This window comes from Pelobates fuscus, chromosome 4 (genome assembly GCF_036172605.1).
Source record: "Pelobates fuscus isolate aPelFus1 chromosome 4, aPelFus1.pri, whole genome shotgun sequence".
Taxonomy (NCBI): Eukaryota; Metazoa; Chordata; class Amphibia; order Anura; family Pelobatidae; genus Pelobates; species Pelobates fuscus.
Window position 1 is genome coordinate 269,066,789 of NC_086320.1, and position 16,950 is coordinate 269,083,738.

Genomic DNA, 16,950 nt, shown 5'->3' on the forward strand with positions numbered 1-16,950 from the left:
AAAATATTAAAGAGAATGGGTCCAAGTACAGATCCCTGAGGTACCCCACTGGTGACAAGCCCAAGCTTCGAATATACTCCATTGACTACAACCCTCTGTTGCCTGTCACTCAGCCACTGCCTTACCCATTCAACAATATTGGAATCCAAACTCAAAGATTGCAGTTTATTGATAAGCCTTCTATGTGCAACAGTGTCAAAAGCCTTACTGAAATCTAGGTAAGCAATGTCTACTGCACCACCCTGATCTATAATTCTAGTTACCCAATGAAAAAATTCAATAAGATTAGTTTGGCATGATCTCCCTGAAGTAAACCCATGTTGTCTCTGATCTTGAAATCCATGTGTTTTTAGATGTTCAACAATCCTACCCTTTAACATGGTTTCCATCACTTTCCCAACTACTGAAGTAAGGCTTACTGGCCTATAGTTGCCCAACTCCTCCCTACTACCTTTCTTGTGAATGGGCACAACATTCGCTAACTTCCAATCTTCTGGGACTACTCCTGTTAACAATGATTGGTTAAATAAATCTGTTAATGGTTTTGCTAGTACACCACTAAGCTCTTTTAATAGCTTTGGGTGTATTCTATCAGGTCCCATTGACTTATTTGTCTTTACTTTTGACAGTTTAAATAGAACCTCTTCCTCTGTAAACCCACGTGTAATAAATGACTAATTTATCCCTTTTCTTAACTGAGGTCCCTTTCCTTCATTTTCATCTGTAAATACCGAACAAAAATTAATTGAGGCAGTCAGCTAGAACTTTATCCTCATCTACATACCTTCCTTCTTTTGTTTTTAATCTAACTAATCCTCGTTTTACTTTTCTTTTCTCATTTATGTATCTAAAAAAAGTTTTGTCCCCCTTTTTTACGGACTGTGCCATTTTCTCTTCTTTGTGTGATTTGGAAGCTCTTATAACTTGCTTAGCCTCTTTCTGCCTAATCTTATAGATCATTCTGTCTTCCTAACTGTGGTTTTTTTTTATAATTACTAAATGCTAACTTTTTGTTTTTTACTATTTTGGCCACATCTGCGTAGTACCACAGTGGTTTCTTGAATTTTTGGCTTTTACGGACAAGCCTAATGCAATTTTCTGTTGCCTTCAGTAGTGCAACTTTTAAATAATCCCATTTCTCTTGGACTCCATTTAAATTGCTCCAGTCTGATAATGACTCCTTTACACATATTCTAATTTTTAGAAAAGTCTGTTTTTCTAAAGTCTAAAACTTTTGTTTTTGTGTGGTGTGACTCAGTCACTGTTCTTATATTAAACCACACTGACTGATGATCACTGGATCCTAAACTTTCACCTACAGTAATATCTGATACCAAATCTCCATTTGTTAACACTAAATCTAGTATGGCCTCTTTAGATCCTTTTTCTTCCCCATATTGCATGAAAATGGTGCTCTGCTAAATAATGTGGAACACCCTCCTTTAGTAGTTTTTCCTTAAATTGGGCTCACCTGGCAATCTAATTATCACAGGTGTCTGAGATTGTTTTCAGTGATCAAAAGAGCCCTTAGACACAATGCCATCCATGAGTTAAACTGAAAAACAAAATATTTAATCTTTGTGACACTTAAATAGAATTTGCATAATTTGGAACAGGGTGTAATGATTCATTTCTAATGTTATGTTTTACTTCACTACAAAAGAAAGTTCTGTGATTTTATAATTCCAGTGCCTTTACTACTTGTTGATCATTCAAGGTGCTGTTATGACCTACCTATCTGTGAAAGCATTGAAACCTAAATAGTGATTTTAAAAAATCCCAAAAGTTTTAAAGACTTACTTTATGGTTAACAAAACCATTTTAATAGTGGTAATGAGTCTTAACATAGCAAACTAAAAAGAAAATTAAACCATTAAAATCAATCCTGACCAAATAGCAGATTCTATTTCTCATTAATTGAAAATCCAAAAGCAATTTTACATTTTATTAGTATTTTTCAAGTACAACTTGTAAAACTCAATGTTCAGTCTACAGCAAAAAAGCTAAGCTACCCACTTAAAAACAAAACAACAATACCGTATACACATAAAAAGTGTTACAGCAATATTTTACAAAAGTGATATTTTTATTGTTGGCTATTCCAAAAAGTTTTTTTTCAGATTTGGTTGACAATGAATTACATTTTGTACAATTACAGGTCAAGAGACCTGCTTAGTTAAATATCAAAACTGAAGACGGAATGGTCTACACAAAAACACTAATCTTCATCTTCACCATCATCAAATGAGAGTAAACTGCTATTTCGCACTTGTTTCTGGCTTGATTTGCTACTCAAATCTTTACTTTCTTCTGGCTTCTGCTTTTTGCTAGAACTGGAATTAATGCCTGAAAACTTGTCACCAGAGGAGCGTTTTACAGGCTTTTTAAATAGGATCTTTCCGTCAGCAGGGGACGATTCTTCGTCTGCATGAGAAATAAAAATAAATTAAAACACACCACCATATGTTTGTATCTATCATCTGTAGATTGTCTTATGCAGTTCACTAAACACGAAATGAGTCCAATAAGAATTTCTTCTAATGTTCTTTAAATCCCATAAAGCAGAAATTGTCAAGTCTAAATCTGAACTTTACAGGCTCTGCTGCCATCTAGCTAAGATACTCAGACACAACTACTATACTAAGAAGGCTTTGGTTAGCTTATTTGCAAGCTTGGTGCAAAAGAGGAAGAGCTTTGTTTTGTAAACAAACATTATTCAGTGATGAAAACTGGCAATTAACCCCATCCCGACCGTGGATGGTTCAGGACAGTCATCGGAAAAATCCCCTTGAGGACTGGTGACGATCCTGAACCGTCATAACGGTAATATGTACTTACTTACCCGATTGCAGTTGTTCCCGGTGTGGGGAGACTGCCTGACAGCCCAGGCAGTTTGCCCGTGGCAAATTAGGACCCCGCGCACACGTGATCGCTCAACAGAGCGGTCACATGGTCACAATAGGTGTCCAAGTGTCTTCCCTGGAAGTGTATAATAAAAACAAAAATAACTTAGCTGAACACAAATGTTAGTGTTTCAAAACAGTAAAACATATCACAGCAATGATATTGTGACTTTTTTTGCATTTTCCACACACAAACAGCACTTACACTGATGATATAATTGTTGTGATACGTTTTACTGTTTTGAAACACTAATATTTGTGTTCAGCAAAGTCTCCTGAGTATAACAGTACCCCCATGTATAGGGTTTATAGCGTTTTTGAAAGTTACAGGGTCAAATATAAGGGTAAAATATTTTTACATTGAAAATTGCCAGGTTGGTTATGTTGCCTTTGAGAGCGTATGGTAGTCCATAAATGAGAATTACCCCCATGATGGCATACCATTTGCAAAAGAAGACAATCAAATGTATTGCAAATGGGGTATGTCCAGTCTTTTTAGTAGCCACTTAGTCACAAACACTGGCCAAAATTAGCGTTCAATTTAGTTTTTTACTTTTTTCACACACACAAACAAATATGAACGCTAACTTTGGCCAGTGTTTGTGACAAAGTGGCTACTAAAAAAGACTGGACATACCCCATACTGAATACCCTGGGTTGTCTATTTAAAAAAAAAAAAAAAAAAAAAAAAAAAAGAAGTACATGTGGGGTGTGATTCATAGATTTATGACAGATGACAGTGCTACAATGTCACTATTGATACATTTTAAAAATATATATTTTGAAACAGCAATTTCCTATTTGTACTTATAGCCCTATAACTTAAAAAAAAAAAAAGCACGTAAACACTGGGTGTTTTTAAACTCAGGACAACATTTTGAATCCATTTAGCAGTTTTTTTCATTAGCTTTCATAAGTAAAAAAAAAAATGTCACCATATTTCTTTTTTAAAGTAAATTATATGACATGATACAAATAATGGTATGTAAAGAAAGCCCTTTTTGTCCTGAAAAAACAAAACAATATATAACTTAAAGGGAACAGTAAATGGGAGAGAGGAAAATTACAGTTAAACACAAACACCACAACACTGTTAGAGCCCGGGTCCTTAACGTACAACATGGCCAAAACAGGCCGGTCATGAAGGGGTTAATTTAGCAAATCTCTTTATGCATACAATGAGAGCAGATATGACACATCTATTGTGAAAGTGTTTATATGATATATACAGTGAGGGGAAAAAGGTATTTGGCCCCCTGCTGATTTTGAACGTTTGTCCACTGACAAAGAAATGATCAGTCTATAATTTTTTTTTTTTTTTTATTCTTTATCTATTTTTATTTACAACACATATTTCAATGCTCATTAACAAAAAGTTCATACATAACTTATACAGAAATATTTACAGTAATGTACATGTAGCATGAAATATATAAAAAAAACATATGGGGTAATAGCTGCTTGATCCAAGACATCTGACTGCTATTTTGGGGTCAAGAAGGAATTTTTTCCTAGTTTGTTGCAAAATTGGAAGCGCTTCAGACTGGGTTTTTTGCCTTCTTTTGGATCAACAGCAAAAGCATATGTGAGGAAGGCTGAACTTGATGGACGCAAGTCTCTTTTCAGCTATGTAACTATGTAACTATATATAAAAAATAACTGCAATCAATGAGGCTCGGTAGTAGGCATGAAGATTTATATATCCAAGGGAACCTTATTTGACCTAAATAGAAAATGGAACACCCCTGGTTTACCTGTCCCATCCCTATGACAAGCTAGTTTATATTGTTTCTATATTCCGCCCAAGGGTGCCAATATTCGCGATAAGAAGTACATTTTTCCGAAGTAGGAATAAAGTTACATTCCATTGTGTACTGATAGTCTATCTGGTTTAGAATGTATTGGCAGGATGGAGAAAAACTAGATTTCCAGTCATGAGCTATAGATAACTTAAAGGCATAAAGTATATGTGTGATTAGGTATTTGTGCTTTTTCTCCATTATTGGGAAGATTATATTTAAAAAAGGGAAGGTGTAAGTATAATGGTGTTGTGAATTAAGTCAGCTATCAGGGATACTATAAATGTCTTGGTGTCATTTAGTCTCGGACATGTATACCATATTTGAAATACTGTGCCAATCTGACATCGCCAACATAGAGGCGAATAGGCTTCATAGATTTTATGTAGTTTTGAAGGGACCTGATACAATCTACCGTATATAATTGAGTATAAACCGACTTTTTCAGCACATTTTTTATGCTGAAAAAGCCCCCCTTTGCTTATACTCGAGTGTGCGCTTCCCTAGGGCGCGTAGGGCACACCAGCCCAGGGGGGCACTAGATTGAGGTGACCGGCAGGAGGGAAAGGCACAGCGCTCCCTCCTGCAGATCACTCAATGTAGCATGGCCGGGCAGTGCAGACCGCAGGACAGGAACTTCTGTTTCCTGTACCCGGCAGAATGACAGGAAGTGTTCACTCAGTGAGCGCTTCCCCTTCAGTCTGCCGGTGGCCGGGTACAGGAAACAGAAGTTCCTGTACTGCGGTCTGTGCCGCCCGGCCACGCTACATAGGTAGGACAAAAGGGGGAAAGGACCACTAAGGAGGTGAGGGGGAGAAGGGGGAAAGGACCACTACAGATGTGGGGGGAAAAGGACCACTGAGGAAGTGAGGGGGAGAAGGGAGAAAGGATCACTAAGGAGGTGGGGGGGGGGGAGAAGGGGGAAAAGATCACTAAGGAGGTGGGTGGGGGGAGTGGGAAAGAACCACTAAGGAGGTGGGGGAAGAAGGGGGAAAGGACCACTAAGGAGGTGGGGGGGAGAAGGGGGAAAGGACCACTAAGGAGGTGGGGGGGAGAAGGGGGAAAGGACCACTGAGGAGGTGGGGTGAGAAAAAAAAAAAAACAGCAAATTCTCTAAAAAAAATGTGTTTTTTTTTAGATCAGGTTTTAGTGAATAAGTGCACAGTCTGTAATGTGACTATAACTCCCATTAGTCATGGGATAATCTGAAGCTTTGCATTGCATTTTGATACCAGTAGCTGCTGCATTTCCCACCCTAGGCTTATACTCGAGTCAATACGTTTTCCCAGTTTTTTTGTGGTAAAATTAGGTGCCACGGCTTATACTTGGGTCGACTTATACTCGAGTTTATATGGTATATCGGATCTTTAGATGAAGTTCTATCAGGGATATACAATGTATATATTTTTTTTTAGTTTGATAGTGATTTGGTACCATTCATATGGGGTGTAGATTACATTGAGATCCTTTTTCCATTGGTGAAATTTTTATAACATCATCATCCACATCCAAAAGTTTAGAAGATCTAGTTATTAAACCTCTAGCACCTACTTTATCTAAATATCTGAAGATAAGATGTTCAAAAACAAAAAAATGTTAAAATTAAGATGGTGTTTATACCTTATATATCGAAAAGTATCCCTAAAGGGTGCATTGTATTTCGTTTTCAAGCCAGGAAAGCTAATCAGAACTTTATCTTCAAAAAGATCAATAATTTCATTTTCCCTAATAGCCACCTTTTTGAAGACATCCAAGGACCATCTACATATACATAGGCGGGGATTGTACCGTCCAGGCGCACATATCTGAAGCGGAGTATAGGCTCCAGAAAATTGTAAGTGCAATTCCTTTTCCTTACGATCTCAATATACTACACTATATCCGTGTCTTTTTCCTTCCCTCCTCCACATCGCTCTGAGTGTGGGAATTCCTTCACAGGCGCTGCTCCCTGATCCTACTACCTACTTATATTCCCGATTGGCTGATTTAATCCCATGTACTACTTTGTTATCTCTAATCATAATAGCCAATGGCTCAATAGATAAGATATATAGTAATGGGGCCAATGGGCAGCCTTGCCTCTTGCCATTTTTTATTGGAAAGGTAGAAGATTCAAAAAAATGGATTTATAATTTTCGCAGATGGCGCTATATATAATGACATGATTTTATCTTTAAAGTGGCCTCGGAATCCAAATTTATTTAATACTCTATCTAAAAACCTCCAATTAACCCTGTCAAATGCCTTTTCTGCGTCAATTGCCAAAATGGCCAATTCTGAATACATAGGATTGCTTTTAATAATCAAATTGAGTATTCTACGAATATTATCTGTTGTACCACAGTCCATGATGAAACCCGACTGGTCTACTGCAACTATATCAGAAATAACTGCTTTTAATCAGTTTGCTAAAATGTGAGAATACATTTTTAAATCTAGATTTATTAAAGAAATCGGTCCATAATTTAATGTATTTGAGGGATCTTTTCCTGTTTTGGGAATCGGAATCAGTCTATAACTTTAATGGTATGTGTATTTTAACAGTGAGAGACAGAACAAAAAACAAAACAAAAAAATAATAATCCAGAAAAACGGATGTCAAAAAAGTTGATTTGCATGTCAATGAATGAAATAAGTATTTGATCTCCTATCAATCAGCAAGATTTCTGTCTCCCAGGTGTCTTTCTTACAGGTAAGGAGCTGAGATTGTCCACAGAAGCAATCAGATTCCAAACTCTCCACCATGGCCAAGACCAAAGAGCTGTCCAAGGATGTCAGGGACAAGATTGTAGACCTACACAAGACTGGAATGGGCTCCAAGACCATCGCCAAGCAGCTTGGTGAGAAGGTGACAACAGTCGGTGCAATTATTCTCAAATGGAAGTGTAACGGAGCTCCAGTACTCCAACCTAGTTTTTAGAGGAGGAAACCCAGAAAAAAAAATATTTAGAACAAACCATCCCATAGTGTTTTTTTACTATGGGAAAGTTTGTTCAGAATATTTTTTCTTCTTCCCTGTCCAATAGTGTTCCTTACCACCCACTCCCCTCTCCTGTCCCATAATGATCTTTAACCCCCCCCCCTTCCTCCCCTGTCCCATAGTGATTTTTAACCCCTCCTCCCCTGTCCCATAGTGATTTTTAACCCCCTCCTCCCCTTGTCCAATAGTGTTCTCCCCCTCCTCTCCTCCCATAGTGTTCTCCCCCCCTCCTCCTCCCACAGTGTTCCCCCCTCCCATAGTGTTCGCCCCCCATCTCCCATAGTGTTCCCCCCTCCCCCCCTCCCACAGTGTTCCCCTCTCCCGCTCCCATAGTGTTCCCCTGGGGGAAAAACACAAACAGCTTTGCGTAACATTCTGCGAACATTACACAAGATGCCTAAACTTATTACCAGGTCCAGATGGTAAGTTGATTGTACAAATCCGTAACATAGTAATGTTACAAACTATAAAGTATTCAAAATAAATGTAACAGTTACTCTTTAACCCCTTAAGGACACATGACATGTGTGACATGTCATGATTCCCTTTTATTCCAGAAGTTTGGTCCTTAAGGGGTTAAAACATCATTCATAGAAAAAAGAAAAGAAATGGAACTCCACATTTCTTTAAATCTGAATGGTCACTTGTGAAGTTTTTGCAAAGACCCCCAAAGGCAATACTTCTGATTTAGACACCGCCGACACATTCCGGCTGTGAACCATCACCACAGGCACAACTCCCTCGGAGGGATCTTACCCAGCGTATGGGAAAGCAACATGGAGAAAGATCGCTGTCCTGGGTAATGCATGGCGATAAACCACGCACCTACACTTACTCAGGTTTATCAGGGACAGATAAAGCCTTGCAGGTCTGTAAGCTGTCACAGCAGCATGCACACAATCTCTGTCTCGCTTACATCGTTACATAGCTGAAAAGAGACTTGCGTCTATCAAGTTCAGCCTTCCTCACATTTGCTTTTTGCGGTTGATCCAAAAGAAGGCAAAAAACCCAGTTTGAAGCACAATTTTGCAACAAGCTAGGAAAAAAATTCCTTCTTGACCCCAGAATGGCAGTCAGATTTATCCTTGGATCAAGCAGTTATTACCCTACATTGAAAGATTATATCCTTGAATATTCTGTTTTTGCAATTATGCATCTAGTAGCTGTTTGAACATCTGTATGGACTCTGATAAAACCACTTCTTCAGGCAGAGAATTCCACATCCTTATTGTTCTTACAGTAAAAAAAACAAAAAACTTTCCTTTGCCTTTCTTCCAGTCTAAACGCATGACCTTGTGTCCTATGTAAAGTCCAGTTTGTGACTTACCTGCCTGGACACTCCACGGAACGGTGTACTGCCATTGATGGGCATTGGTTAGCTGAAGATGCAGGGTCTTACTCAGCCATAGGTCTCCCACTACACCAGGCCCCACACAACAGTATCCAGATCAGCTAGTCTAGCTTGATAATTAATACCAGTGGCTAAGCAGGCACCCAGTGCAATTATTATGTTTATTTATGTTATTATGTTCCACTGTTTTATCTTGTTACACACAATGCATTGGGCTGATCTTATCTTATTTTCCTTTTACCACAGCTAAGCCTGTCTGTAATGCAGGGATTCCTATATTCCTACTCATCTACATCAATTTAGTAACAAGCACCCAGTGGCATTATATCTACAGTGTGAATACTAGCATATTATACTATGAAACTATATTATACTAAAACAATTATATTAATTGAATATTTATTTAAAGTGTGTGTATATAATGAATGCAGTGTGTGCTTATGAGTGCAGTGTGTATGACTGCAGTGTGTGTGTGTGTGTGTGTTGCAGAGCCTTTGGTGGGGGGTGGGCATTTTTATTATTATTATTTTAATAATTTGTTTTGGTATATTATTATTTTTTTATTATTATTTATATTTATTTTCTGCCCCCTCCCTGCTTGATACATGGCAGGGAGGGGGGGGCTCTCACTCCCTGGTGGTCCAGTGGCATAGGCAGTTCAGTGGAGGGGGCTGGCAGAGAGCGTTTACTTATCTCTCCTGCCGCTCCGGTCAGCTCCCTCCGCAAGTCCCAGTGTAAGTCTCGCGGCCGCGCTATGACCCCGCGGCTCTCGCGAGACTTACACTGGGAGCTGACAGGGGAGCTGACTGGACCGGCGCGGAGGAGAAGGGAGCTGACAGGAGCTCCTACACAGCCCCTTGTCTGTTGCCATAATACAGACATTGACTCGAGTATAAGTCGAGTTGGGGTTTTTCAGCACAAAAAATGTGCCGAAAAACTCGACTTATACTCGAGTATATACGATACTGCACTGGCCACTCCTCAGATGGCTGTTAGAGATCCTTCCTGGGTCATGGCTGCCTAAAATGCATCCAAACATTCAGTATCTCATCCCTCTGCATGCAGACACTGAACTTTCCTCCGAGAGATTCATTGATTCAATTAATCTCTATGAGGAGATGCTGATTGGCCAGGGCTGTGTTTGAATCATGCTGGCTCTGCCCCTGATCTGCCTCTTTGTCAGTCTCAGCCAATCCTACGGGGAATCATTGTGATTGGTTCAGGCTACCACTTCTGATGATGTCAGCCGATTGTTTGTTTTTCAGAGTCTAACAGCATGAAGATTTACAGCTTCAGGCTTGAATACTGTAAGATTTTTACTATATTTATGGAGGCATGAGGGGCCCAGGGGGGCTAGATGGTGGTTTTAACACTATGGGGTCAGGAATACATGTTTGTTAAAGAATCACTATAGGGTCAGGAACACAATCTTCATTTCAAGGAATTAACTAGAACTTTTTATAAGGTGGTTTTAAACTAATTCTGCTAACACTTTAATAATAAAATACAATGTAGCTGACATTGTTCTTTTGTGAGAGAGAAACTACTCTGAAATTTTATTAGGCAAATGATTAATTTATTAACAAGAAGAAAGCTCTTGTGGTTTAAAAGCTGATTTTGCCATTGCAGCAGATACAACACCTACAAAGTTTATTTTGTTTTTTGAACAATTAATAATGATGGAACAAAATAAGTAAGAAATGTTTCATGAATAATGAATCTGGGGATTAGTCCTGAATTTAAGCAAAGCTAATATTTGTTTGCAAGTGGATACATACATATACTTAGTTACAGGTATCTAAGGATACAGCAAATGGTGTCAAACTGAAACCACAATGCAAGCAAAGATGCATAGATAAGCTCTTTCAAATTCCTACAAAAGGATTCACTGATTAAAAAAACATTTATAGAGGGTCAATAGATTGACAAATATTTTTATCAAACAAACCTTTTGAGGTCCCTTTAATTTGCTGTTTAATTTTCATAACTTCCTCTTCTGAAAGATCACCTTTCCTAAGGACTACCACCTGTGGTTTTTCATCCTCCTTATCACTGCCATCGTCTTCATCCCCAAACACCGGAAGTTCCTGTCGCTGTGGGGGGAAATATTAAATCATAATAGGCACAAACCATATCAAGATCTACAAGATTTAAATAAAAAAGAAAAATACATAGCATTTTTAGTCTTCATGCAACATGTTACCATTCTGTAGATTCATTAACCCCCGCAATCAAACCTTTGATATGCCCCAAGTGTCTCACACTCCTCACTATGTAAAATGCAGGATTGAATGTAATAGAAAAGTGGCGTTGGTTAGAAAGATAGTAAAGTTTAAAGTGTCCAGGAAGTGTTTCTTGAGTTGTGTCCAAGATAATTTGAGAGTTGAGTGTTAGTCCCAGAGTGTGTTCCCTGAATCGCTGTCCTGCATCTCCGTCCCTTCCCTTTGTTCTTACTTTTTAAAGGGCCAAACTCTTTGCAAGTCATTATCTGATAAGACCAATAGGAAACTGTAGGTGTGTCTACAAAACAGGCGATCATCTAGATTTCGGTCACTAGATGGCGCCCTTACATCACCAAAATTTCTTGTCCTGGAAAGAGTTAACTAAATTTGATGATGATTTTGACGTAATTTTGGCTTATCTAAATGGCCACCATAACTCAAATTTGCTGTCAGCTTCAAAAGGTTTTGCCCAGACTTTGTGTTGGGCATAGACCCTTAAATCTACTTTCTGACATGTATTAACCTTAATTTCACCCCTTGCTTACAATGGGACTTCGTGATTAATTTTACTTTCTAAATTTTACAAAGTATTATCTGTAACTGTTATCTGACTTTCTTGTGTGAAGCTGTGTGTAGGATTATTTCTATTCCACTAACTGTAGTCTATATTATTAACATGATACTAATTATATGTGTTTAATATAATAGTAATTAAGTGTATAGTGGTTAGACAGATATATGTATACAACTGTCTCTCTGGGTTGTATTCCGCCCCCATCCTTGCTGTGAGACTTCATTCCTTATCACTTGCTAGTTTACATAACGCATTCCTTAGCTCAGGCTTGAATGGCTGAAGTGACAGAAAGCAAGAAAGTATGTGTCTTTCTTAGCCTGAAGATACCAAAATGGAGTCAGTTTTGTTTTAAGTGTGACTGGCAGTAGACACTTTGTATTTCTATTTTAGCACAAAATGTCTGCCGATATAAATACACTGACAACACTGCCTCAACGTTGGAGAGCTCGCACAGGACCCCAAGACTTGGTGCTACACTATTGGCACCCAAGATCTCCAGACATTACAGCCTGTAACTTTTTCTCGTGGCAATATGTCAAAGATGGTGTTTTTGTGCCACCATTAGCGACTAATCTGGATGACCTCAAAAACAGAATCATGGCAACGGTGACTTTAGTAAAAGAATAGACTTTGAAAGCCGTTTGGGACGAATTCAACTACTTTTTTGTAAAACTTGATAGCTCATTAAACCGTTTGTTTTTTTGCTTTTGGTGTAATTTTATGTTGCCATGGTGAAATATACTGCTTTGAATTTGGGTTCGTCGTTTTGAAACATCCTGTATATCTACTTCTCTATTCGACATACAAAGGATTCAGCCACAAATAGCAGAGGTCCGTCCATGTATATTTGGCCTAGGAAACAGGATGGTTGCTGAATAGAGATGTCCCGAACAGTTCGCTGGGAACTGTTCGCCGGCGAACATAGCCTGTTCGCGGTCGCCGCGGCGGGCGAACATATGCGATGTTCAGTCCGCCCCCTATTGGTCATGGAGGTGGGAGAGTCTGGGAGGGAGGGTCTGCTGCTGATTGGCTGGAATGTGTCTGCTGACTGTGAGGTACAGGGTCAAAGTTTACTCAATGATGACAAATAGGGGGTGGACCGAACATCGCATATGTTCGCCCGCCGCGGCGACCGCGAACAAGCTATGTTCGCCGGCGAACTGTTCGGGACATCTCTATTGCTGAATATTCAGGGCAAATAAGAATGAAGGGGTCCACCAGCCAGTACCTGGGACCTCCTCAGATCATCTCCCTGTTCCAAGGTAAGCAAAGGGACAAATCCTGGAAGAAAATGGGGAACAGTCTGCACATACACAAAAAAAAAAAAAAAAACAACTGCTAAATGGAGGACAATCATCAAAGTAGGCAGAATTAGACCTAAGCTTCCACTGCCCTTTGAAAGGACCACATGCCTACTAAGTTGATGAAAACCAGTGTTCCTAGGTATGCAGTCACTAGTAAGCCTTCAGGAAGGGGACATTCTCACTAGGAAACCAACTAGTACAGAGCACTTAAGATATGGCAGAAACTGACTCTGAGCACATCATGCAGCTGCTTCATTGGCTTCCAGAAAGATTAAGAATCCAGTTATATTGAGGACATCTAAAATACTTAAAATAATGGCATACCTATATATTTTCCAGTCACAATGTGAAGAAAACACTAGGCACTCTATACACAACAGGACTTAGTAATTTATTCATGACAAAGTTCCTACAAATGCCACATCCAGACCTAGAAAAAAAAATGCTAAGTTTTGTCAGTCAGAAAAAAAACCCCAAATCATGCCAGTTATGAATGTAAAAGTCCCTAGCCCATGGAATTTGACGTTACACAGTGAATGTGTAGTAAGCCTCAATACACAGTGACTGTGTAACTGGCCTCAGTACAGAGACTTTGTGCATGTGTCAGTCATGTTGCTTTAGAAAAATGTACAAGGAATCTATTTAAAACATGTATTTAAATTTTAAGTGCATCTCAGTAATGGCAAATAGATTAAAATTAACTTAACAGAAGGCCAAGATGTACCTTGGTGTCCACTGTTGGACCTGCTTTGAAGCCAACATCTTTCTTAAACTTTGCCAGAAATGTGGGTTCTGCTGGCTTCACGTAGGATACCTGATTTCTTTTACTCATGGCTGCAAGAAAATAAAAATCAGTTAAAGTTGAAACACAAGCAAAATTAAAGGTCAAATGTGAAAATAAATGTTACACGGTTATCTGTGCAGGCCTGGTAGCTTTAAAATATGTGAAAACATCCCTAACTTTTCTAAATCATAAATGTGATCCTTATGTTAATCATATGCATTACAAAAATAAAATCTTAAATGGATTCAGGTTTTGTCAAGGATTTAAAAAAATAAAAATAACTTTGCTCTTGGCAGCTTTATTTCTCAGTTGCAGACGATAGCCATGAACTAGAAAATCTCAGGAGGGAGAGCTTAAGTTAAGCACATATCTCTTACCAGCTTTTCACAACAGACAGAGAGGTAAAAAAGCAAAGACCACACAAGTGACACATTAAATAAGAACGTAACAGACAAAAGTAGAGGAATCCACATTGATGAACTGTAGTTCTGGGTACAGGGAACTTGTAAATCAAGATTTTTATTTATCTTTCATTTCTTTGCTAAAACAGAATTGAATAAAATGTGCATATTTGGAAGATTTTTATTAGGGGACCCTCAATATGAAAAGGTATGACTACAGTTGTACCTGTGTCGCCATCCTGTAAGGTTACCTTGTGGCTAGGTTCCTTCAGTCAGGTTAGCTGTGGGCCAAATGAAGGAGTTTATAGAGATGGCAGCCATCACAGAGGACAACTGTAAAGAAAGATAAGGGGCAAATATATATATTTCATATATTATACTAACCCTGTCCCTAAGTACTGATTTAATATAAATAATTACTTTCCAAATTATATTAAGAAATTTAAAGGCCCATTGTGGACACTGTAACTGCTTTATATCATTGAATGGAGGCTCTTGGTGCTGTCCTTCCATTTAGTGTTAAACCATTTTTAAAGTTTTACACGAGAGTCCCCAGCAGCCCATCTCCTCCCTACTGCTCCAACTAATAAGAAAGCATTAGCCTAAGCAGCAATACATGGCTGTGATTCAATAAGAGAGTCAGCTGACCACTTTGGCATCTTGGCTATTTTAACTCATTCACTTTAGTGAATAAACCTACCTTTAACCTTACCAAGATTGAGATACAGCAGTTATGTTCTTCATTCACTGACCTGGCTCGAGGCTACTATCAAATGTAAAGACTATAAAACAGTACTATATATTTTACTAGTATTCTTATGATGTTGTTCATCAGGTTCTATAGAGCGCTGATACAGTAAGGATTATTTAAAGGGAGCATTGGTAGAACAAAGTTCTAAAGCAGCAAAATCACAGTTTAACTGGAATATTCATGTGAACTGCTCAATTTTAAAACTTCCAAAAGGTATTCACAGTCTGAATTTTCAGGAATTAAATTGTGAATTTCACATTTTAGGCCAAAATAACTGAAAATAAATGTTATCAAAGTCAGCAATGGTTCAATTTTGGCTACTGGGGCCTAATAGTTATAATTCTCTTTGAACTTACTCTGCATGCAGGATATTTCATACTATAAAAGTGAAAAGCATTTAAAGGCAAGGAATATGTCAAAGTGACATTCTAGTCCCCTAATGAACTCATTGAAAGGAGTTTTTGCTCACCTTTTCTACGATGCCGCTTGTCTTGCAGCAGATGACTCCACCTCCATGGCTGAGATCATTAATCTTGATGATCTAAGCCAATCCAATACTTTCCAATTGGAAAGCAATGGGAGGTTATTCCGCAGGAAAACACTGTGCCAATCAGCATCTCCTCTTAGAGATGCACTGAATCAATGCATCTCTGAGGGTAACGTCCAGAGCCTCAATGGCACCTAAGGGAACCAGCCCTCAAAACAACTTCAAAGGGATTCTTTAGTGCCAGGAAAACAAACCCGTTTTCCTGGCACTATAGAATCCTGCAGTGCCTTCTCCCTCATGCCCCCACTTATCTGCCCGCACTCCTCAGGCTGACGCCAGCAGGGGAAACCTAATGCGCATGCGTGGCAATGGTCGCGTTCACATTAGGATTTCTTCAATGCTTTCCTATGGGGAAAAAACTGACACTGGAAATCCTCCTGAAGAGCGTGGGGACGTCCAGCGTCAGATAACAGACCAAAGGTCCGTTACATGGGACATTGCACCCAGACGATTTCAATGAGCTGAAGTGGTCTGGGTGCCTATAGTATCTTAAGTTAGTTGTTTTGGTGCTTAGTTAACCAATAGACTGGCGATGGAAGACTGTAACCCAAACCTCCAAGTGGAAATTGAAACCCTGCCCAAGTTCCCCCGCTTATACTAACCCTTTATGTTCGTATTTTAGAAATTGCCTCCACAAATTATTTTCATTGGTTGGAACAGACACATTACATTAACTGGGCCCCATATACCTGTCCACTTTACTGTAGCTGCACTATATTTCCAGTTTAATAGAGATCCTTTCTACAATTACAAAAACAAATTAATTTTAGCGATAATGGATCACATTTAACCCCTTAAGGACACATGTCATGTGTGACATGTCATGATTCCCTTTTATTCCAGAAGTTTGGTCCTTAAGGGGTTAAAGTAGGGATCACTGAGCTCACCTCACAACTGAAAATAGTATTTCCGAGTTTATGTTACTGGGCATCAGTAGGTCCCTGCCAAAACAATTCACTGCTGCTTAACCCACAGGGTAAGTGAAGGTATTCTCTGATTTAACAGTAGTAAGAAAAAGCAGGGTTATTTACCATTAAATACAGATGATATACGTAAACAAATTGATATAACGAAGATAAAAAATGAATGGCATCAACATAGCATAAAGCACACACTCCATAATAGCTCATACCTTCTCTGTACCAGCACCGCTAACATGCCCACAGTAACGTGACTATACGGAAATACGGTGGCCCGCCGAGAACAATCCAAACAACAACAGTATGCCTCGAGCAATCCAAAGATGGCCGCCTGAGCTTCACTGATTCTTCGCGCCTATTGGTCAAGTCTTACATGACGGGTTTTGCGTCAGAAAGCTGTCTCCGCTTCAAGCG

General features: G+C 38.9%; 1 protein-coding gene across 3 annotated transcripts; it reads right to left on the reverse strand.

Moving 5' to 3' along the window:
• Positions 1–1,835: 1,835 nt before the first annotated feature.
• On the reverse strand, positions 1,836–16,839 carry KIAA1143 (KIAA1143 ortholog). Of its 3 annotated transcripts, none has more exons than XM_063452112.1 (5): positions 16,749–16,826; positions 14,545–14,651; positions 13,858–13,967; positions 10,982–11,126; positions 1,836–2,424 (listed from the first exon to the last, which is right to left on the reverse strand). In XM_063452112.1, exons 3-5 carry the CDS (start codon positions 13,963–13,965, stop codon positions 2,219–2,221), a joined length of 459 nt encoding a protein of 152 aa, XP_063308182.1. In that variant the 5' UTR covers positions 13,966–13,967; positions 14,545–14,651; positions 16,749–16,826; the 3' UTR covers positions 1,836–2,218. The 3 variants fall into 3 exon arrangements, with proteins under 3 accessions (XP_063308182.1, XP_063308181.1, XP_063308180.1); XM_063452111.1 differs by having other exon boundaries at positions 1,837–2,424; positions 14,570–14,651; XM_063452110.1 differs by lacking the exon at positions 14,545–14,651 and having other exon boundaries at positions 1,838–2,424; positions 16,749–16,839.
• Positions 16,840–16,950: the final 111 nt, after the last annotated feature.